Genomic DNA, 23,690 nt, shown 5'->3' with positions numbered 1-23,690 from the left:
TAAAACATAATTTTGTACAAAACTTCTACTAAATGTCCTCTATTAATGACCCGATCCTGGACATTTCTTAGAAGTTCTGTAATTCCTAAACATTTTATTGCCAATCATGAAAAAGAATAACTTTTTAAACTTGGGGCCCTAAACTAAATGTTGTAGGTAGAAATATCCAAAGGGCATGGGATATGTGAAATAATAAAAAAATGGCACGTTTGGATCGATTGGGTAATAAACTTTAAATAAATGCAGTTCACACGACTTGATTTCCCGAGCCCGGTAGTTATGAATTAAACGGATATAAAACTTGTAGGTACCTTTGAATAACGTCGGTTGCACCCAATCTGAAGCCGCTCGACAAAAGCAGCGAATTGAGACCGAGAATATATTAAGTTAACTTCTTCTTTGCGAGTATATCGAGTATTTTTTAACACTATTCGAATTTTTTTTAAATATTTCCTTGAAAAGTCAATTCAAATAATCTGCAAGGTTGAAACAGAACAATCACCAATTCAGCTCTATTTAGGACTCATTACAACCTGTTAAATTTTAGCTAACTATAGTTAAAGTTTCACGTGCAATTTGCAATTAAGACAATCAACAAATCTTGTCATAAAAACGCAAAAATGAGTAAAGAATTCAAATGCAAGTAGTTTGTAGTTCGGAAATCAACAGCATATTTATTTCACTTAAAAACTGTTTACTTTGGCCTAAATTCTATTGTTTTCTTGTAGGTTTTCCACATTATTTCAACACACTTAAAGAATGCGATTTTTTTAAATTATCATCAATAGGAACTTGATGTAGACACCTGGTCTTTTAGGTGTGATCAAATGTGATCAAAATCTATTACTTGAAATGAACCCTTTTTGGGGCGCGTATTGCGACTCTTGCAAAAAGCCATTAAGTCGTCAGTGTGAATTATGGGGCCCGGATTGGAAAAGGGTCTTTGGACACTTTATTCTATAACATCAGCTCTAATATGAAACGTGTGCTGAAAGGCCACAGCAAAGAGATATATAGCAAAATAGCGAAATTTGTTTATGAAGAGTGTTTCATTAGCAAACGTGAAAAGTCGCATTTATTTGAAATGAATGCTTAAAACTTCTCTAATGCCACGAAAATAAATAAGTTTAAAAAATGCTGCTAAGTAAAACTGAAAGATTTGCATCGGGTACAAATGTAACCTATTTTCATACCTTAGGAAAAATTTCAACAATAAAGAAATTGAAAACGAAAATTATGTTCCAACTCTGGAACTTTTTTTGGAAGTTTTTCGCCATACCATCTGAACTCCCCAACATGTTTTTTCTGCTACTTGTTTTGATCAGGGTTTTTGTCACTTATTCGCTCTTACTTTTTCCTGTCTGTATCCGTCCGCTTCTTGAGGGATATCTATTTTTATTTTCACTCAGTTTGACTTGAAATGTTTTACTTAAATCTTTTGACCTAAAGGCCAAAATAAGTTACCATTTCTGTTTCGAATTTTGACAAAGTTAGTTTCTGTAAATTGCCTACTTGAATATCTCGAGTTTCTCTGTTTTTTACTGACAAGTTACCTAACAATTTTCCACACCACACTCTCAGGTTGATTTATCTCATGCCTGCGTATTTAGATTTTTCTTATTCACATTTGATTGATTGTAACTCTTCAACGCGTTGCCCATAATAAGCCCGCGAAGTTCCCGATGAATAATGATCTCTCTATTTTTCCAAGCTTTGAAAATCCTAACTGGCAATGGCTCTAGATAATTTACATATGAAACAACTTTACGACATAGTATTCTTGATAAAAAAGCAAACAATTAATAAATCTGCCACAATTTCTCTCAGTCTCTGTTCCTCGTGAGAATTCTAGCAGTTTCAACACTGCGAGACTCAGCACAGTCCATTTAAAAAGTAGTAAACTTTAAGAATTGTTTTCACAATTGACTTCTCTTGTAGTGCTTTTCATGAGTCGTAAGCTTCTGTTATTTTCAACGTTTGCTCGACTGCAGGAATAAATAAAGCTTATCACTCTGCCGTCAATGGTAAATGCAACACATTTTCCACCATATCCACAAGAGGGACTTTTATGTTATCTGCTATTGCTCTTGACTGGAAGAAATTCTGGATAAACCACTTTTGCAAACAATTTACTTTTTAGCAAGCCATTCAATTTGTATTAAAGGCTTTTTCACACATTGTTATTCGACGAACCACTTCACGATAATGCGTTTTCACTAAGAAGATGGCAAAATTAAATAAAACCGTACAGTTCTTTCGGTGTTATGTTTTTTGTTTTTTTACTTTTGCACTTCGTACTTGTCCTATAAGCCCAACACTTTTTGGTGAACTTTTTGTATTTACTATTCTCAGATTGAAGTGAATTGTAGAATTGTTGTCTGCTTCTAAAGGTATAAATATGAAATCTGCAAGCCTGTATGGAGTATGATGGAGAGAACTGCTTTTGAAGCATGTGTGGCTGATTCAATTGAATTCTGTAGAAACGAAGGTCTGCAGATTGGCTTAGGAAGCAACAGGAGGTCATTTAATTCACGGAATCCTAAAGATTCTCCTCAGTTTCTGTTGCTTTTCATACTATTGTTAACAACATTGAACGTAAAGAACCAGAAGCTGCTAAAGTAGTTGAAATGGGTAGTACTATAAAAGCTAATGGCAACAAAAAAGGTGTAGATGAAGAAGTCAAAACTGGAGTGGAATCAATTGGATGGTTACCTGAAAAAGCTTTACATAAAACATTAGTCACTACTGAGTATTTTGTATCTGTATAATGATTTAAAGCCATAATTATTGGAATGAATGGTGCAACCAACGATGGCCCGTCCATTGAAAGGCATCTGTAGGTAGCCGGTGTGCCGCAATTGATGATGTGCATGGTAGGAAAGGAAGAGGGTTGCCCCCGGCTTGGGTACCAGACCATCGCATCAGGCATTAAATTCGTACCGGCAACCGGGCGAGAAGGATAAAGAACTGTAGAGACGACCGGAATCGATCTAAATCGGGAATGAGTTCAGTTTTTTATCGGTAGTTCTGTGTGTCTGTTTCTTTGGATTATTTAGGATTGAGTCCTGGATTCTATAGGTAAGTTAAGTAAGTAAGTACGTTCGAAGGTAACTAACCACGAGCGTAATGCCCCAAGCTCTAATTGTTTGCAAAATAAGTATATGGTTGATTTGATTGATGAGTCCAGTGGTTGAGCAATTTAGTGCACAAAAAAATGTTCAAAGGCAGTTAACATTTTTCCTGATGATCTCTAAATTTCTTGAAAATTGCCAACGAAAAGTTAGTTAAGCAACTAATTTTCTTCATTCTAATTCCATCGACATTATGTATTGATCAAGCAAATTTACTAAGAAAACGCAATTTATTGCTGTGTCGAACCATTTACTACGTTACGATCACGTACAAAGAGTGAATTAAATATCACTCGTCATCTTCCATGGAAAAGAGGCAAAATTCTACTTAAAATATTTCGCACGTCCACAACATTAGGAATCCCCCCGAGAAAAAGACGATACCTTCTTAGGGGAGAACAAAAATGTGCTCAATTTTTAACACAACTTGATCTAGGTAATATTAGCATTATACATGGCTAAACATTTGTTAAAAGCCACATTTTTAATCTTCCTCAAAGAATTAATGAGATGGTAAAATTCCAAGGAAAATTAAAAAATGTGTATGTTACTACCGCTCGTTTGTAACCACCAGATTTTATTACCAAATAGGCATAGTTTTAGCTGAAAATATTTTTTGCCTCGTTTCTCTCATGTAGATCTTCGAAATTGGCCTTTTAACGTTTCGTGCATTTGGGATAAAAATAAAATTTAGTATGTTTATAAGAATTAGGACTGCTTTTTTGGAAATTTAATCAAGAGCCTCATAAAACAACAATTTTCCTTAGTGCTCAGTTTTTGTTTAAAAGGGTTTGCAACAAGCCTTGATTATTTGCTATGATTCATTCGTTGTACAAACAGCTGGTGTCTTTAGTGGGACGCGACATTTAGCGCTCATTAGCTGAATTTTGTTTCCTTGTTTAGTAAATCGTAATTTGTACTTTTTATTTCAAATTTTTCTTCATTTTCTTTGCAGCTGTATACAGGGTTTAGTTCTTTTGAGTTTTTTCCCAAACGTTTTCCTTACACAAAACTCTCATTATTTATTGTATTGTTTATTCGGCTTTCATCATGTTTAAAGTTCAATTGATGCCATTTGGTTAAGGATTTCATCCATCCACAAAAATAACCATAGAAAAACAGCAAAAATGGTTCGTGAACGCATCACGAGCCATTTTGCATTAGACTTTGCCAGTTTTGCATAAATTGTCTTTCAAAATCAAAATTTTTCACTTGGTGCGAAAAAAATTCTTTATAACGTTTCGCAAGTATGAGAGGCTTACATCATCAGAGGTGTTTTGTTTGAACCTTTGAAGCAAAATACGTCTAACAAGGATGGAGACAAAATTTAATTTGAATTTTTCTTTTCTTACTGACAGCCAGTAGCGGCTTCGAATGAGTGATTTGATCAATAAACTTCCGGGCTCTAAGGCAGTTGTTTAAAATAATGTCTTCTTTGCTGCCCCGAGGAAACCGCCTCTAAAGATGCAAAAATTTTCGGCAAAAAATCGAAATTTTACATGCGTGTTTTTTTTTTATCTCAATAGACCCCTTTCGACATAATAAACTCGCAAAAGTGCATTTTTTAAGTGTTTGGGTCAATAATAGGGAATAAGTAGTCGGTTGAACATCGTGAACGCCCAAAAAACACCTAAAATGTACCGAAAATATCGATTATTTCGGAATTGAAACTTCTGGTGTATTTTTCAACTAGTTTAGTTTGTTGCATTCCTCGCTTGTTTGAGACCATCATGATGTAGATTTCCTTTTGACTTAAGGAGCTCACAAAAATGCATTTATAAAGTTTTTGGATCAATAATAAGCAAGAACTCGTCGCTTAAAGATCGTCAATGCCCAAAAAACGCCTACAATCTACCGAAAATTTCGATTATTTCGGAGCTGAAACTTTTCGCGTGTTTTTCAACTAGTTCGTTGCATCGTGCTTGCGAAATGTTAAAAATAAATTATTTTGCACGAAAATCCAAAAGTCCGAAATCCTGACCAGTTTCAAACATGCTTAGATGAAAATATAAATTGGAGTGATTTAAAAATTATACAGAAAGTTTCAAAATATATAAGAAGCGTCCTGGAGGTTGACTTTAGATTGAAACCGTTTTAAAGTTTTTTGAGAGTCTGCGTGCAATAAATCCACTTGCAGGAACAAATCACAAGTGTTCCGATCATTTTTTAGTCAGAACTTCATTCGGTGCAATCCACCACTTTCGTCTTTTCATACCAGAGATTGCAAATGCGAAAAGCAAATTGGTAGGTACATAAAGTTCTAAGAAAATATTTGCAGCAACTACCCTTGAAGATGCAAGCCACTCGTGCTAGCGAACCGCCAGGAAGAAATAGTTTTTATGGTGGCCTAAAATTTTTCGAATTATTTTCATCAACATCAAAATGTTTATCTTTGTCAAAACTTACGAAATCAAAGAAATCATCATGAAAATGAAATCAAAGAACCAGTTGATTCAATTTCTGTAAACAACACATTTTATTGTTCGATTTAGTTATGAAAGCTGACAGACCACGAAGCATAAAATAGTTTGAGCCGACACTGCAGGAAAGTTGTTTGTAGGCTATTACATACACGAGGAAGAATGGGCCAGTTATAAGTTATACGCAAGTTTTCTTACACTAAGCGCCTGTATACACGAAACTAATAGCTCTCGGCTCCTTATAATCACATCAGAAAAGATTGTTGAGTCGGAACCGAAAATTATTCATTGGATACAAGCTTTAAAAGATGAATTGTTCATAATAAGCAGAGTGATCGTTATGTTACTAATCAAGCTTTTCAAATTTGAACTTAGCTTAAATTGTCTTTAGCGAATGATGACCGAATTATGAAAATTACCGATTAATCCACACGCTTCTATAAGCAACTTGTGAGCTTCCTCATGCTAGCAAGTAAATTTGAGACCATATATTTAATTGTTTTAAGTGAGAACCGAATTTCTATCAAATATTGGCTTTAACATTTTTTTAAACAATTTGTTAAAGAACTACCAAAAACCACACATTGAAAATACTCAAAAACAACCTAAACCTACAGTAAAAAAACTTAATATAAATTTTTTTATATTTTTTTCCATAATCCACAACAGATAAAGATAATTGGAGTCTGATCTCAACACAGCTTAATTTTTAAAATATAACAAACTTCCCGACTTATGTATTTAACTTCTAAGATTAAAGTTAAATTGACCTACTGTTTGTTCCGCCAAAGGCGACGCAAAAATACTTAGAAACTTTTATGAGTTTCCAGAAAAGTTACTGCACACTTTTTGGCGCAATTTTATAATTATTCGGAGGTTTGCCGTATTGCAAAAATGGTTGTTGCAGATTATGCCGGCTCTACATATAAACAAAGTCCTTTTAATGAAACTCGTCCATTTTGCGAGAAATTATTTGACATCCATTAGCTAACGTGTAAGCGAAAGATAAATTTGCAAAATTGGATGCACATTGAACGCCAAAGAGTTATATGGGAGATATTGCAGCATAAAATTGAATATTTTGAAGCCAAATGGTTAATCTGTTGCGTAAAGTTGGATGGGCAATATTTTTTTAAATAGTAAAAAGGTTCGATTTAATGATATATATTTATTACCAGTTTTTTTGGTTTAAAACGCTCAAAAATTGATTGATTTTTGAGTGGAAGAGACAAATATTCATAATACAACTGGGTAAAATTCATCGAGTCAAATGAAGAATTTTGCAACGGAGATTTGCTACGAAAATTGCAATTTGTCTTTCGCATTGTTCCATTTTCGAATGAATTGAAACACGATTTGCTGCTCTATTTTCGCCTTCAAATAATCCCGGATTAAACAAAGAGGTATTTTGTATACGTTTCGATTTGCTCTTGCATGTACAAACCTTTCAAAATTGATTCTCTGCGTATACGATGAGATTAAACGCAAATGTATGTCGACGGTTTATTTTTTTATTTACTGATAATGTTTGAAAGTGTCACTTCAGGAAAGTAACACTTTCAAATTCAGGAATCGGAAAAAATTTTAATTTTCATACTTTGATTCATACATCAAAATTACTTATTTTTATGTATGAGTGAAAATTGTGACAGTTGAACTACGCCTTTTTGTGAGAAACTGATAATTTAAAATTATTTTCCCAACTTCCTTTCGTGAATCCAGAAAACAGTTAACCAAAAGGGACCAAAAAAAAAAAATTTTTGTATCACTATTCATATTTAATTGGTTTCACTTTCATTTTTATTTAAATTTCGTTTTAAAGTTAATTTTTCAATTACGAAACGTGGCCGGTTTATTGATTTTTTTGAGAAATACAACCGATATAAAACCAATTCAATCAAACAAGTTTTTTGTACTGTAACTGACTACTTCAAGTCTTCTTGTTGATCTGAAACTGCCTAAATCCGAGTAAAAAAGTTATGTACAAAAATTGGGGAAGAGAGCAGTAGTCCCGTCAACGAGCGCCTTCTGTTGTGTCTTTTGTTCCGTTAATTAAGCATTTTATTTACCACATAGCTTCACTGTATATAGCTGTTGATCGTAAAATTGCGACAAAGCGCAATAAATAAAACATGTAGACTTGTGTAAGCCGATCGAGAACAGTTGGACAACAAACTCTGGAGCTCTACAGCTATAAAACAGCAGCATATAAATACCGTTGCAAAGAGATAAATCGTTATTTTCATTGATAGCTCTCTAGAGATTAGCGTCAGTTTCTCCGTGATCTTCTAGCTAACATGGGGAAAGCTCGCTAAATAATAATTTCTAATTGGCATAACCCAGCAAAGTGGGCAGAAGCTGGTTGGTAAATAAAGGAGAATTATGATGTTAAGTCATTTTGCAAGCACGAGTGGCTTACATCGTGTCACTCAAAAGCTGAAGTGAAGAAAACTATTTGCTAAAAAAATCTTCAAAATTAAATGTTCGTGAATTTAAAATTCACCAATAGTCTTGCCCGTAACCGTTGTAGCTGTATTTTTCGTTACTTATTACCTCTTTAAGCATTCTCACCAACGACGATAATGAGTCACACTATCTACCCAATCCGCATAATATAATGCAGAACCTGTCTTGGATCTAAAACAATAGATTTCAAGTGCAATGGACTCCGGGCATATTTCAGTCGCAAACCTTTTCATGCATGAAAAAAGATGTGTTGTTCCTCCAACGCCCATTTTTTATTTACATTTTAAATCCTACAAAACCACAATTTTCACAGACAATTTAAAATTGTATAGATTATTCATTGGCACTTGAGCAATGTATTTCAACCTTGCGACAATAGATCCAACAATTTCTTAGACAATTCTTCAAATTTTTTCAAAAATATGTAAAATCTTCTTTGTTGGAATATGATAACTGATGATAATATATATATGAATTGAAGATGCATATGATATTAAATCTAGTCAGCATCTGCAGTATGTTACGTTAACTATTAGATCAATTATCATTAAGATTCCTGCGGATACCCATCGGCAAAATCCTTTTGGGTTTTAGCTGGAAGTCTGACCACTTTGTGTCGGTGGGTTCAGCGTCTTAAATAAAATTTAAACTCGTAAAAAAACAAAAGCCAACAACACTAACAGGCGGAAAGTAGTCTACAGTCAAGGCCAACGATTACTAGCTAATTAATGGGAATTCGTTTTAGGAAATTTATTTAAAAGCGTGAACTTCCAAATGATTTTATTTGATGAAATATATCTACATTTTCAGATCAAGTGTTTTTACGTGGCAGAAAATTATGTTCCTTCCTATTTAAAACGCAGCTGGAATTTAATATTAGACTTCTTTCGGTCTTCTTTTATTACCAATAGTTCGGAGTAATATATTTTAATGAAAATTTGATGCTTTCCAATCTGATAACAGCACATTAAACATCACAATTGCTGCAGGGCGATTAATAAAAGATTTTCTAGAATTTCGAGATTAAACCAATAAGAATTCATTTATTTAATGGATAGTTAAAAGAATGTCAATCGCTCTTTTCCTTAATTAAAAAAGTAATTCAAATAATTAGATCAAGCTTTCATTTGGATTAGAAGCAATTTTAGTTATTTTCCAGTCGACTCGGACTAGAGTATTTTTTCTACTTTTGCCCAGCCGTTTCCGTTTGAAAGGATTTATCTTGTCTGAAAATCCTACATCAATTGCTTTTTTCTTAATAATAATTTTTCTAATATTCTACATCGAATTAATACTTCAATACCACATAGATTTTTAATTTTGTTTTTTTTGCTTCCAAATGCATCAATACATCATTTTCCAAATCTTGATTTTTATTTTAAAGCATAGTTTAGTCGAAATTCTATTATAAGGTGGAATATATTCTATATCCTCAATGCTTCACTTAAACTTTCACTCAGAAATCCCAATTTCGCTAAGCTATCGAAATTTTCGTACGATGAGCTAGACCATATTATCTGGCTGCCCAATTACAAAGACGAGATTGCTCGAACCCAAGAAAGACCATTTTAAAAATTGTTTCGAAATTAACTACATCGACTTCGGAGGTTTTGTTTTTTTTTTCGGTTAATTAAATATAACCTTAATTTAAATTCAAACCAGTTGATTTGGCATATAAAATGCGCCAATCTAATTCTCTGAACTGATTAAATGCAGTTTCACTCTAGAAATAATTAGTAGACATCATCAGATCCTCTTTAAATCATTGAATATTGCTCTCATTTTATATTCACAACATACTTCCTCAATAAAAGCCACTCACTTAAACGGAAAAAGTATCGTTGATTGAAGATGTGCTGTTAGTTCTGTTAGGTTAAACATGTTTATACCCAACGACAATCAACTTGAATATTCATAATCCGTTTCCGTGCTATAATGAAAAATCCAGACGCTCATTTAAATACACATAATTGCGACTGCTTCCATCTCATTCACATGTCTTCTTTTCAAACTTGTTTACGTCCTATTAAAAGAAGGAAGTTCTAATTATGGGTGATTTATAATAGCCGCGCTTCGGTTTCGTTTTCTTAAATAGCCTTTTGTTTGATTTATGCAATAGTTTTAATTGATTATAATTAAGGTTTGAAGACATCTAAAGATATGATTTATTTTTGCAGGCAGTCTATATGTAGGAACTTTCACACTATCACAATGCGTTACTATTACAACCACTATCCAATCTACCTCTTGCTGCATGCTTTATCAGCAACCACTCTAATTAGAGCTGAAGATTTGCTGGATCAATACGTAAAACACATTCAACTGGTTAATAGTATTGACGAAATAAATATAGAATCAGCTTTATTATCTCGTTCAGAAGCTTATGCATATTTACCTCAAAGTGGAACTCCGATGCGCCCAAAGAGGCCTAGAAGAGAAGCCCAGAAAAATTACAACTTGGAAAAAGGCTTAACGAATCTTGTTGATCCAGTTTCGAGTTTGTTCGAGCAAACAGCCGATGTGAGTAGTGAAAATGCGGATGTGGTGCATCGACCAAAAAGAGAGTCGGATATTGTTTGGACACATTCAATGACTCTGGACAATGACAATTTAGTGACTCTCAGATGGCAACCCAGACACCAAGAGATTCTTTTCAGAGTGGAAGCAAAGACGTTGGGATATGTAGGAATAGGGTTTAGTGAAACTGGAGGAATGGAAGGTGCAGATATTGTGATGGGATGGGTGGACGATCAGCTTCTGAAGCCCGTTTTATTGGTGAGTACAAACTTTATGTTTAAAAACTAGGTGATGTCGTTTATATTGTTTATAAGTAAGTGCTTGCTTACTCTGTGGTATTCATTGAAAGTAGCCAAATAGTCAAGATATGTTTTTTCATCAATGTTGTTGAGTTTCTTTTTCCATGCTGCTCATTGTTTTGTGTTTTGTCGTTCAATATTTGAATGTTTACATTTTATAAAGAATCAACACTACATATTTTATTCCTATCTCTCACTTAGTGGTTTTTTTTCTTTCCATCTATGTTGTGCTTTAAAAAAATGTAATTCAAGTTAAACGGGAATTATTTACGTCTACAAGAGGTTTTGAAAATAGCCAGAATGCTTTCGACACAATTTCGATAATAGTCAATATCATTGCCTTGCGCTAATTATTTTTTCATCAAAGTTTTCTTAACCGTTAATTCGTCAAATGTTTGATGATACTATTCAATACCGTCCTCCATTACTTTAAAATTTTATCCCTAAAAATATTCGTTTCTTACTTTGCCTTGTGCGTAGTCAACAATTAGCAAAAACGACATTCACAGCAAAACAAAGGAGAACCACTTAACTGTCAAAATTCCAAGCCAAATTGAAAGTAGACGTAGCAAGTTTTTAATATTTTAATAGATTTGTTAAAGTAAGTTGCTCATAAAAGTTTTGCAAAATATATGCATTTTTATCAGGTGGCACATTGGATTCTTTATATATAATTTTTAAACTTCAGTCGTTTGCGATACGCTTTTCACTCGAAAGACTACTTTTATTTCCTGGCCACTAGCCTTCGTTTTGGGCGAAATTATACGCTTAAAATTTTGCGAAAGGAGACTTAAGTAATTCCGATTCAGTCTGAAATGTTCAAAAAAACATATTTTAGTATTTCATTTTAACGCGATTGTATGAGCAAATTTTCTCAAACAAATAAAGCACTTTCTCACCCCGTTTATAAAATGAAACGTTATATTTTGTTGTTTCGAATTTCTGTGTGATTTATCTCGGTTTGGTTTGAGGTGGCTTTTGTTTACACGCTTCTCGACCGTTTTTATAAGCAGATTATGTAGGATTTTGCAATGAATATTGGGTTGTAATAACTCTAATGCTTTCCAAAAACATGCTTTATAACAAACTAAAGCTATATGCTTAATGTTAACCATTTATCTGACTTAAATGTATTAATAAACTTATTAGTAGTAGAACTAGATTTGTTACCTAAATTTGTACGTGAAATAACGCCTAAATTTAATAATTTAAAAAGATGAAAACATCTCAGATTAAATAAAAAAATTGAATTAAATAGTAGAATTTCATTAAAACATCGTGATCTTAATAATATTTCGGACAAACCAAAAAGTTCCTATTCTGACTAAAAGAAAATAAACGAATGACATATTGAACGAATTGTAACAAAATTAAATAACATTTCCGGTTTCCTTTTACGGATATATCTCAATTTAATTGAGACTTCAACTAAATATTAAATAAGAAATTAGCAATTGAAGATGTCCATGTGTGGGCAAAATTATGATAAAACTAGACAACTCTAAAAAAATGAAGCTTTTGAAGATCTTTTCAAAAATCGCGAGTTCTCTCTTACATTTGCTGTATACCCAATACATTGGGTACAGATTTTAAACTAACAAAAAGAGCATTTCTATTAACGCATTTTATTTCAATTCCCAATTTAGTTTTTAATTGCAAAATAGTAAAATCACAAAAATTTTGAAAAGCTTCTGGACTGTGGAAGCGAAAAAATCCATTTCTGACATGATATAAAAAAAAACCATCGATTGATCAACCTAAAAAGCGTGTTTCCATTCACATTTTTGTTCAAATTTACCATCATGGCAGGAGCATGAGTAGCAGCTTCATAATTATGCCAGTGGCACTGGATGAAATGAGCCGAAAATGGATTAAATTAAAAATTAATTGAAAATTGTCACTTTTATATACAGGAAATGCCCCAGTGTGTTTTTTAATTCACTAAACTTTTTTGTATCCATTAAAGTCAAAGTTCTTTCCATCAAAATGAAGCCCAATAAAGCATGATTGAGTTAATGAGATAAGCCATGAAAAACTCTGCGAAAGGTTATTAAATTTGCGGTTTTATTATTTGCCAGTAAATCGACCTTAAAAGTGTGTGTGCGAATGAGTGCTGGCTGATTAGTGTCGGATAACTGCCAGAATAATCTACGTTTGCTTGATTTTTTTTCTAGCGAGGAGAAAGTCGCTTAAAACTTATTGAATAAAGGCTTTATTAAATGCAGGAAGTTTTGAGCTATTTTTAAAACTTGAATTAGCTGGACCTTCTAGAATTGTCCGCAGGGAATATTTCCCCTTCAACATAAACAAAGAATGTGTAATGTATCAAAAAGACCCTCTGGCAAATGAGCCCAGCTGCTCGTATCACCTGCTTGTGCATGTGCTCGTGCTACATATGTTGAACACAGGATATGGTTTTACCAAAGCATATTATACTGTAATATGACTAAGACTTGAGATCTAAACAGTTGGAATATTCCAGAAAAATGATCGACTCTTTTCTACATTGAACCACACAGTAAACTGATTAAGATTAAGACAGATTGTCCCCTAAACCAGCCTGATTTCCAGAAGCAACCACAGCAACTGTCCCCCAATAGTTTGATTTATTTTAGCCATACACAGTTAAGTAATTAATTGTACAATAGAGAGAGGAATGGGTTAAGAAAAATCAACGTACAAACCACTAACTTTTCGCAGTAGGATAAACTCTCTGATTTTATTGGTTGATATTCACATAAAACCATTTTACATCCTTTTTATGGTAATTTCCGCGTACGTTAAAATTATGAGATTTTACGCGGATGGATAAGCACGACAAATGGCAACTTTAATTCTAAAATATGCATCCTGCATAAATAAGTCGTCCAAAATTATATAGTGAAAATTGTACGAAGTTCATCTGGAATGGTAAAAGCCTCGAATACGCTGATTTGATCAGTCGAGTACTATGTACTTTTGATGTGCCTGAAATAACTTAAACTCAATGATGAACTTCAAAGCTCCCGATTAACAAATTACCGTATCAGGTAGCGTGTAAGCGAGATTAGAACAGAACTTTATAGAGAACTAGTCACTACTCGAGTTCTATTTGCTCTATATTCTATTTTTGCGTAATTAAAATAATTGAAAATTGATTAATTTGTAATTGAAAATAATGATAACAAAGGCAGAGGATGTCAAGTTGCAGAATCACAATTTCCTTCAATGTGTAGAGTAATTTTATTTAGATGTCTTTACCGGAATAAATCTTTCTCGTAACTGATGCAGGTTGAGTTTTCAAAACAACAGACTTTAGGTACCCCCACATGAAAAAATCAAGTGGCGTTTAATCAGGAGATCTTGGTGGCTACTCAATAAGGCCTCCTCCCCCAATCAATTTATTTGGATAATTATTATTCAACTATTGTTGAGCTGGAAGTACGTGACAAAAATTGGCGCAGTCTTGTTGAAAATAAACCAAATTTCCGGTTAAGAACAGATTGGTTTTCTATTCAAAAGGACAAATACTCCAATCGTTATAGCAAAGGTTTCCAGTTCACCAACACTTTTCTGTGTCATAAATTTGAAAAATTGAATTCTTTTAACAATTCGTCAAAAAGTGCTTAAAGGATTTCAAATTTACACACATTCTTTTCATGCTTAATAAGTTTTTAGTTTTTTTGCTCCATTTTAAAATAAAACTAGTGAAAGTATTACAGTACAGGCTATTGTTATCCTCCTTAATCACTTGCCTCCAAAAAAACTAAATACCGTGAAAAATCTACAGTGATTTGCTGGAAACATCCGTCTTAAATACAGTGCGAAAAGTTGACTGTTTCAGTCGCATTTTTTATGGACAGTGGCTAACGTAATTTAACTTTATGTGTGCGACCTGCAAAGGTTTATACGGTTTATAGCGGAAAGTTCATTTTCTTTTAATGGAAGAGAGAACTCCTGATGCACTCGTTAAACTGAGGCAACCCACATTGACAAATAGCACTAAGAAAAATTGCCCAAGGTTTAAAAGAAAGTGAGAATTTGTGGTATCTTGTTTTATCCAAAAGAAGCTGTTGTATCTGATCTGATATTAAATTTCCATAAATCACACACTATTTATGTAATTTTTATTATACAGAATAATTTTTCTCAATGCCCAATCTCGAAGTTCTTTATCTTTAATGGAAGCAATAAACTGTGATTTAACTGGTGGAAATTTATATTTACAGAGCAATAAAAGGTAGGTCTGAAGCTGCTGCAGTTGCTTGGAAAATGAATTTTAGTCAACACATGTGCATTGATTTCTCAATAAAATATACTAATGGTGTTTTATAGGATATTAAATAAATCTGAAGATATATATGCCATTTATTTAAGGAGGTGTTTGTATATTTATTTTAATCCAATTCTGCAGATTCGATTTAAGAGGATAATCCGAAAATCAAATAATTTCATGTTGTCCAATTAATTTAATTTAATTTTTATTATTTATTTAAATTTATTAATTTATTATTTAAATTATTAATTTATATGATCTTAAAATATCCAATTTAAATTGTACAATTTAAAAATTTTATATAAATAGAGTGATTCAAAATTAAGGCGTTATTCTTTTTAAGGGGTAATAGGAGCTCACTTTGAGAATACCGACGAAAAAAATATTAAAAACAATTTTTTTTTGATAATTTCTAGAAGATATTAACAGTTGAAAATCGAATTTCAACTTTATTATTATGTATTATTTTGAATTATTTCCATGTTTAATTGGTAGCATATTAAAATACTTAATATATATAATTACGAAAATTTGTGATATTAAAAAAGTTTCTACACTTCTACAATTTTGAAAAGTCAAAGAGGCAATAACGTGTTTTCTCATTAACAGATAATTACATTATTGCTCGATAAGAGTGAATAATCAGGTGATTACACAGGCACTTACTTGTTTGGAGTTAATGACTCCAATGTATGTTTATTTGTAAACATCAATTCTAGGTTATGCCGACAATAATTGACATTTCGAAAAAATACGTTCCACATTCAACGAATCCTGTTGAATTTACCGTTTATCCTTGTCTATTTTATTGTCACTTTCTGTATAATTCCATGGTTAGCGGAGTTTTTAATAACGAAGCAACAGGTATTTTCGTAACGTTAATTAGGGAGATTACCTTGAAAAACATTGTTGTGGTCTTTCCAATATATTTTTTTGCAAATTTCTCAGTTTTTAATAGCAATTTAATATTTTTTACTATTGTTTCTGTTCTTCTAAAACACAGCCAGACAACACCTCCAGAGAAATGACGCCAATTTCGAATCACCCCGTATGATACTAAAAGACATGTTTCTGTGAGAATGTAGAAATTTCATGTCAGAAAACTTTTAGACAATTTTTCAAAACTATTGAAATCTTAAAAATAAAATATAGAAAAATTGTGAAGTTTTGTCGGGTAAAATATTTCCGTGACTTGAATATATACCAGATTAAAAGCAGAAATATTAAAAATAGACATCAGGGCACCCTACAGGCCTTTGATGGTAAGTGAAGTTTCCTGTTTTACGTTCATTAATTTTATATTTAAGGATTTTCAGCTCAATTTATTTCAGTACGGCTCAATTATGGGTTCAGTTGTAAACATATGCCAATAAACAAATTTGTATAATTGTATCTAACAATAAACTTTGTTTGGCAACTTTATACATTTTTATTTTTATGTAACACTCGATCTAACGGAAACATTTCAAGAATAATTAGACTGTTTGGTAGCACACTGTGTGCAGGAAAACAATAAAAAATATCAGCCTTCTATAGGCGGATTTGCTTCTAAATTTAAGAAATAAATTCGTTTCTTGCACCTAATCTATTGCTTTTTTAGAAGATTTCAACCCGATATAGATGTTTACGGGAGTTTTATAGTAATTGGTGTCTGTGTAAACCTAAATGAGTTTATTTTGATTAACAACATGTCTCAAAAGCATAATCGAGTTAGTTTCAGGCAGTTAGTTGGAAACGAACAATCAACCCACGTTAGTGGAAGAAATGTTCAAATTTTTTGATTTATTTGAATTATGATTGCATTATCGTCACTCACAACAAGAAATTTTCAGGTTAAATATTTTTGGTTAAATAATTTCAAAAATAAACCCGCTTTAATTAGCCGATTCCGAAAATATCTTTGGAACTTGGATAGAGTGGGATTTAAAATAATTGAACGGGAAATTCTAGTTGCTGTCCGAATAATCGCACTACTGGTTGCTGCATGTGATTTAATTGATTGGGTTATCATCTTTCCGTGCGAAAGCTTCGATTAATTGCCCAGTGTTATCCGATAGAGTTACAGCCGTTCGATTCCATTTACGGTTTCATTGAAATTCCACATGTATACCGTACCACTTACCACAATTTTCACGGGAAACATACAAATAATGGCCCACAGAACTTTTTTGTTTGTCCCCAGACTGTATTAACTGAATAATTAATTGCCTTTCAATAGGACCAGCTGTAATTATTAACCGATTGGTGTAGAATGGAATAGTTGCAACAAACGGATTTTGAAATACTTGGCAATTGCCATACAAAATATGTCGGCATCTAACTGATCCGCGGAAACAATAAATCATTCTCAAAGTTAACCGGAAAAAAAATATAAATGCTTGATGTTCGATGTTTTCCGAATTCGTTTCTTTAATTTGATTCATTAAATTTTTCATCAACTTTATATCCTGTTGCTGCAATTTAATTGCTGATTTCTGCCTTAGGTTAGCGTAATATATTCATATGAAAAAAGTCTTATTTATGTGGCGAAAGTTTACTGCAAAAGTCCGCTGAACTTCACTGTTTTTCTTTAAAGAAGTTGATTACTATCATATCATAGATTAATTGCCTGTCAACGATTAAGAAGGCTTTACTTATGTTTTCACGCTATAATTAAATAAAGTATACGCTGTAATAAAACCTGCCGCAGAATCGTCTAAAAAGACCAAAAAATTTAAGTGTTTGAAGAAGAAGAACAAATTGTATTTAAATAATTACTTCAGTGTTGTAACATTATTTATTAAATAGAATAGTTTCACTCTATACCCTCACTCCTTGTAGATTAGAAGCCGTTTCGCGGTCTGATGCAGCCGCAACGACCGATGTTGTTCCCGGCTTCCTGTATCCGGTCTTAACAGAGGCCTCTTTCTTTACGAGGTGTACAGAGAAGAACGAACTACACATAAAAATAATGGTTTCCTGTGCAGGGATGTTGGGTCCTTCCGTCCACATTTTTTTATTCAAATATCTCCTTTCGATTATTTCGCCAATACAAGCCAAGTTTGTCCACTCAAATCGTCTACGTTTATTTTTTTACTTTAATTTTGCCATTTGCCAGGAGTATTTAGTGTTTTATCATAAAATCCTTTAAATATCACTAGTCACAACATGAAGTATATTCAAATGAGTGCATATTTGCCAGTTGAACCATTAGAGGCTTTCGCACTGAGAGGATGTAGCTAACATGAATATACTGTAAAACTTTCAATAAATTTGAAAATGCTGTTGAATTTGTAGAATTTTTCAAAATTGAATCTACAGACAGAAATTGATTGAAACGTACAAGGTGACACTCATTTGAGTGCATCTTTGCCAGTTCAATTACTAGGAGCCTGAAACTTTCACGCTGAAAGGATGCAGAGTACGTTTTTATATTGCGAAAGTTTAAGAAGATTTTATAATTGTGCTGAACTTACGGATTTTTTCAAATTTGTGTCTGCAGACCGAACGAACTTTGATTGAAGAGTGCAAAGTGACACTCATTTAAGTGAATTTTCGCTAGTTCAATCACTAAAGACTGCAAATATCTAGATTGGAAATATGAATATACTGTGAAAGTTTCGGAAGATTTATTGATTCTGTGAAATTTTCAAATTCGTGTCTGCAGACCAAACCAAGATTGATTGAAAACTGAAAGGTAACACTCAAATAAATGTGTCTTTACCAGTTGAACTACAGTTTGTATATTTGAAAATCCTACTGAGAAATTCACAAAATTCAAATTCAACTCTGAACACAATCCAATCCTAAGTGGAACTTTCACACTGTGAGGGCCGCGCTAACATGAATACACCAAATAGAAATAGTGATGAATAGAAAAGAGTGTAAAAAATTTTAATTTATACCAAGAAAATATAAATTTTACAGAGCTAAGCGTGCTTCCAATTTTAACTCGATTATTGCGACAGCAAAAAAGTGTAATTAGTGCACGCATAATCTGTTTGTTATAATAAATTAATTGAAAATAAACATGGTTTATTTAGGAAACTGCATGTGGAATATTTTGTTTAAAATGGCAAAATGTATCAGTGTCGGAATGGAAAAACTTGCATATAAATTAATTATTAAGTCTTATTTGGAGGGACAAATTTTCACTTATTTTTTACAGAGAGCTGGTCAAGCTGGACATTTTTTGTCTACAATAATTTTTCGAGCAAAATGTTTAATATTTTGTCATTGTAAATTTATTTAGTTAATGAACTTACAGGTACACCTAATCACATTGAAACTGGTTCAGGACTGACAACAGTTCTAGCCAACAACCTTTCTAATGTTGATATAGAAAATTCAGAATGACAAATGTATACGCTTTTATATAAATACATTAATATTTTATAATACATCAATTATTTTTTATTTTAACAATGATTTTAAAGTTATTTTCAGAACAAGAATTTATGCACAATTTGGTTTGATTCGATCAACGTCCTAAAAGATTTTTGATAAACAAATAAATAAGTTATTTTTGTCTACATACCGTTTTTCGTTTTGTTTATTATTACTTGTCTATTCTTTGTTTTTTACTTTATTTCTATGTTGTTAACTTTCTATAAAATTGGTTAATTCAAATTCTCAAATTCAACTTAAAAACATTCTACCCAAAGCGTATTGTTGGAAGTAGTTCTGGATGTATATCTAGTAATGTTGCAATCAAATAATTTTATTTATTTGGTAATTAAGTTAGTTCAAAACCATCTTCTGTCCATCAATAAAGGAAGTTTCGAATTTTAAGTTTGTTTAATAAATATGTTCTCTTAAGTTTTTTTAACAATTATATTAATATAACACAATTTAAAAAAAATTGTAGTTTTTCTTCGTGACAATTTTTATTTCTACACTTGAAATGATGATCTGACTTTCTATTATGTGATTTTGTTTATTTTTATGTTTATGGTTTTCTTTGTACAAAGAGCTTTTTGCGATTATTTTTAACTAAGCTGGCAATGTTTAGTTTATTTATTTAGATTATTTATAAGTATTTTTCTTTCAAAGCTTCAACAAAGCACTAAATGAGCGACTCAACGTAAATGCAAATTTCCTCTATTTTTCTACATTTCGAGAGAAAGTCTTCCATTTCGATGGTTTCTCCGTGATAAATGAATGTTAGAAATCGTGTAAATTTTTTGTTAAAAAAACTAAAATAAAATATCAACATATTTGCGACAAAATGCTCGTATCATAGGATTGTTATTTATTTATCATCATTTTCCTCGTAGGATTGCCATGGGGTGTCCAAAAGCCAAGGAAGCGCACCAGTTCGAGATGTAATCGATAACTACACTTTAATGAGAGGAGAACAAAACGACACCCACACAATTATTGAATTCAGAAGAGTGTTGGATACTTGTGATCCAGACGACTATATTCTAACTGTAAGTATTCGACTTAAAAGTTTATTAAATTACTTAATAATTATTGCTGTTACACATATTTGTTTCATCAATAAAAATCCATGTATTTTATCAATTTTTTCATCGTAAAACCCCAAAGCATCAAGGAAAATAACACTCTGCTGATTCATTAAATGAGATTTGTATGGTCATAGAGACTTTTTGAGTTAATAAAAACGTGTCGCAAGTTTGTTTCGCTTTTCCAGGCAGCTAAAACGAAATTGCAAATGGAAAGTTGCCGTCCCAGAACTAGATAAAACTTCCAAAGCCTCTTATTCGGAATGAGGCAAGAGAGATAAGCTCTTTCGCAGCAGGCGATTGAATTAAAAAATCGCTCACTCCGTCAAGTTTTACAACTCAATCATTAACGTAGTTTTAAACCGTTTGAAGCATTTTTGGACTGACAATTTCGGAACTGACCTCGTAAATTTCAGCAGATTTGACTAGTTTGCACATGAATATGAATTATAAATGTAATCTTTGTGAGCCTTCACTATTCCATTGTTTTTGAAACACACGATCAAAAGACGTGAGGCCATTCAGGTCTTCTCAGACCTTTTGACACAGGGTTGACAAAGGTAGCACAAACACACACAGTCATTTTGAAAGAGATGAATTTTGAATGTATAAATTAACATACTAAATGGGGAAACGGTTTAGTTTGCAATTAGGTTGTTTAGCTGACTGGAAATGGACAGATATAACATGAGCAATCAACACAAAGCTTATATTTAACTAACTTAAGATTCAGTGAAGAATCGTCGTTTCATGGCTCCGAAATTAGTGATATTGAAAAAATATATATGCAAAGTTCATTCATGTAAATAACTAGATGGCGCAATATGGGCAGAAAGAGTTTAGTTTGGTTGAAGAGTAAATGTGCAATATCGAATTATTCTCTTAGGGGGATACCGTGCGAGTAATCTGGGCCATTCATGATAGAGATCCACGTTTTGAAGGCGAAATGGTTTATCATGAAGAGAAAAGAGGAGTTCAAAGCCTGCATCTGTTAGGACCATCCCCAGTAGGAAAAGTAGCTAATGACCAGAGCAGGAATTGGGATGTAGTATTGAAAAATGTAAGTTCTTTTATTTAAGACCGTATTTAAATACTTCACTTGTCTGAAAGTAAACTTGAAAGAATAAGTTAGTATTTTGAAGCGTTGGGTTTTCGTTTATCTGATTTTTCTGGGAAGTGCAAAACATTTCTTTTTTCGCGCTTCAAGTTTTCAGTTTCAATAATGGAGCACCATATAAAGAAACAAATACATACAGGGTGGTTTTTTAGTGCGATAGAGGCCATTATTTCCGTTGGTGTTGAACTTTCGAAAAATAGTTTCATATAAAACTTGTTGACGTACAAAGTGCGCACATTTAAAAAATATCTTATATGGGACAGAGTGTCTCAGAAAAGCCAGACAAGATCAAAGTGTATTTTTTTAAATAGAACTACCCATTTTTCATTAGCTCATGGAATGCAGCTTGAAACGCTGCATATGCACCGTAAATTGTTTTTTCTTACTTGCGACGTTGGCAGATTATCGTCGTTTTAGTAAAATTTGGCTTAAAAACATGGCATCTAAAAATTAATTGTAGAAGCAAAAAAACGTAGTTATAGATATAAAAAAATACGTTTTTCCAATCACCACAGATCCATTAAGAATTCTATGGAACCAAAATATCAACACATTGTACAGGGTGTTAACAATGTGGACGTAATATAACTTTTGTTTTTCAAATGGAAGTACCTGTATATTAATACGTCATTAGATAGACAATTTACAAAGTTACACATTTGCATTTACACTTTAAGCTGTAAAATCAACAATAATTTTAAAACTAAAATACGAGTCATTATGGTGGTTTTCATATAAAAAAAAATTTTAAAAATGTTAAATTTTCAACTATATTTTACGAAACGGATATTTTGCTTAATATTAATTAAACCGATTTTTACAACAGCGTTCGGCCATTCTCAGTCGATCTACATGAAACATGCATCTTTAACCTTTCTAAAATTGGGAACAACATCCACTAAATATAAAATTCAGGTATCAGATTCCTACGTTATCAGACGTTATATGAATCCAATAAAGCACTAACTTGGGCATCGATAGAGAATTTCAATTATACGTATATTGTTTAATATTCGAGTCGAGCCTATCTAGATGGATTTCTCAAAAATGTGCGACTGATAATAACATGAATTGGTCGGGGAATGGCAACAAGGTATTAAATGATTTTATTTTGAATATAAAATTCTCGGCTTTTACTGTGAACTATCGTTATGTAACGGACAATCGTAAAAAAGTAGTTTTTACGTAGATCCAAATATGGCTGGAACAAGGCGACTGACGAAATATGCATTATAACATAGATTTTTTAATTGACAGGCGTAATAATCTAGCTAATTACATCCATTCTTCTAAAACTCACAGGCGATATGCGATTTTTCAAAATAACCTTTCGCTGATTATGATCTTTGAAGATTGAAGAAATAAAGAAGAAAAGAAAATACGAATTTAATTAAAGAATGAAACAGTTGTTTTAACGATTTAACAAGCGAAAATTTCGGATTTTTTTAGTATTTATTGTGTAAATTTTTCAATAATTTCAGTTTCAACTGGAAAGCAACATGGATACAATTTACTGGTGCAAAGTGTTCAAAGCACCAACTTTCAATGACAAACACCATATAACGGGGTTTGAGCCGATTATTGGCGAAAATCACACCTCCATGCTTCATCACATGATCATGCACGAATGTGAATTGGGTGAAGGTGCAAACATGATGATTTGGGAAAAATTCGCCAACGAAGAAGGAAGATTGTGCTATAGCAATATGCCACTGGAGTGGGAAAAATGTCTCACTCCTTTAATAGCTTGGGCAATTGGATCTAAAGGTAAGGAAACGTGGATTCTAATAATAGTTATAGCTTCCAGTTTTCCTTTCAGTAAATTAGAGTGAAAGTTCTCAATAAATAGAGCAAAGATGCAAATAAAAAAGTTAAATTTGTTAAAATGTTTATTGCATTTTTTAAGTGTTTATAGAAAAATTATCAGACTTTTTGATAAAATTCCTTATTAATAATTGCGTGTCCCCAAAACAAAACTACTACCGAATTTGTAAAATGAAAACAGGGTTAAAGGAGAATTCGATGAGATACAAGAGAA

General features: G+C 32.4%; 1 protein-coding gene across 1 annotated transcript in view; it reads left to right on the top strand.

Annotated features, from left to right (window-relative positions):
* Positions 1 to 2,872: 2,872 nt before the first annotated feature.
* Positions 2,873 to 23,690, top strand: part of LOC109536930 (MOXD1 homolog 1) — a 31,693-nt gene continuing 10,875 nt past the window's right edge. The window contains exons 1-5 of the mRNA XM_019903412.2: positions 2,873 to 3,078; positions 10,195 to 10,792; positions 20,344 to 20,499; positions 21,422 to 21,595; positions 23,134 to 23,419. Of these exons, the coding sequence (XP_019758971.2) occupies positions 10,229 to 10,792; positions 20,344 to 20,499; positions 21,422 to 21,595; positions 23,134 to 23,419 (1,180 nt within the window). The 5' untranslated portion in view covers positions 2,873 to 3,078; positions 10,195 to 10,228. The remainder of the gene's footprint in view (positions 3,079 to 10,194; positions 10,793 to 20,343; positions 20,500 to 21,421; positions 21,596 to 23,133; positions 23,420 to 23,690) is intronic.

This window comes from Dendroctonus ponderosae, unplaced genomic scaffold (assembly GCF_020466585.1).
Source record: "Dendroctonus ponderosae isolate FM_Combo_2020 unplaced genomic scaffold, Dpon_F_20191213v2 Dpon_F_20191213_2, whole genome shotgun sequence".
Classification (NCBI taxonomy): Eukaryota; Metazoa; Arthropoda; class Insecta; order Coleoptera; family Curculionidae; genus Dendroctonus; species Dendroctonus ponderosae.
Note: the sequence above shows the minus strand (reverse complement) of the source record. Positions and strands in the feature narration are given on the sequence as shown.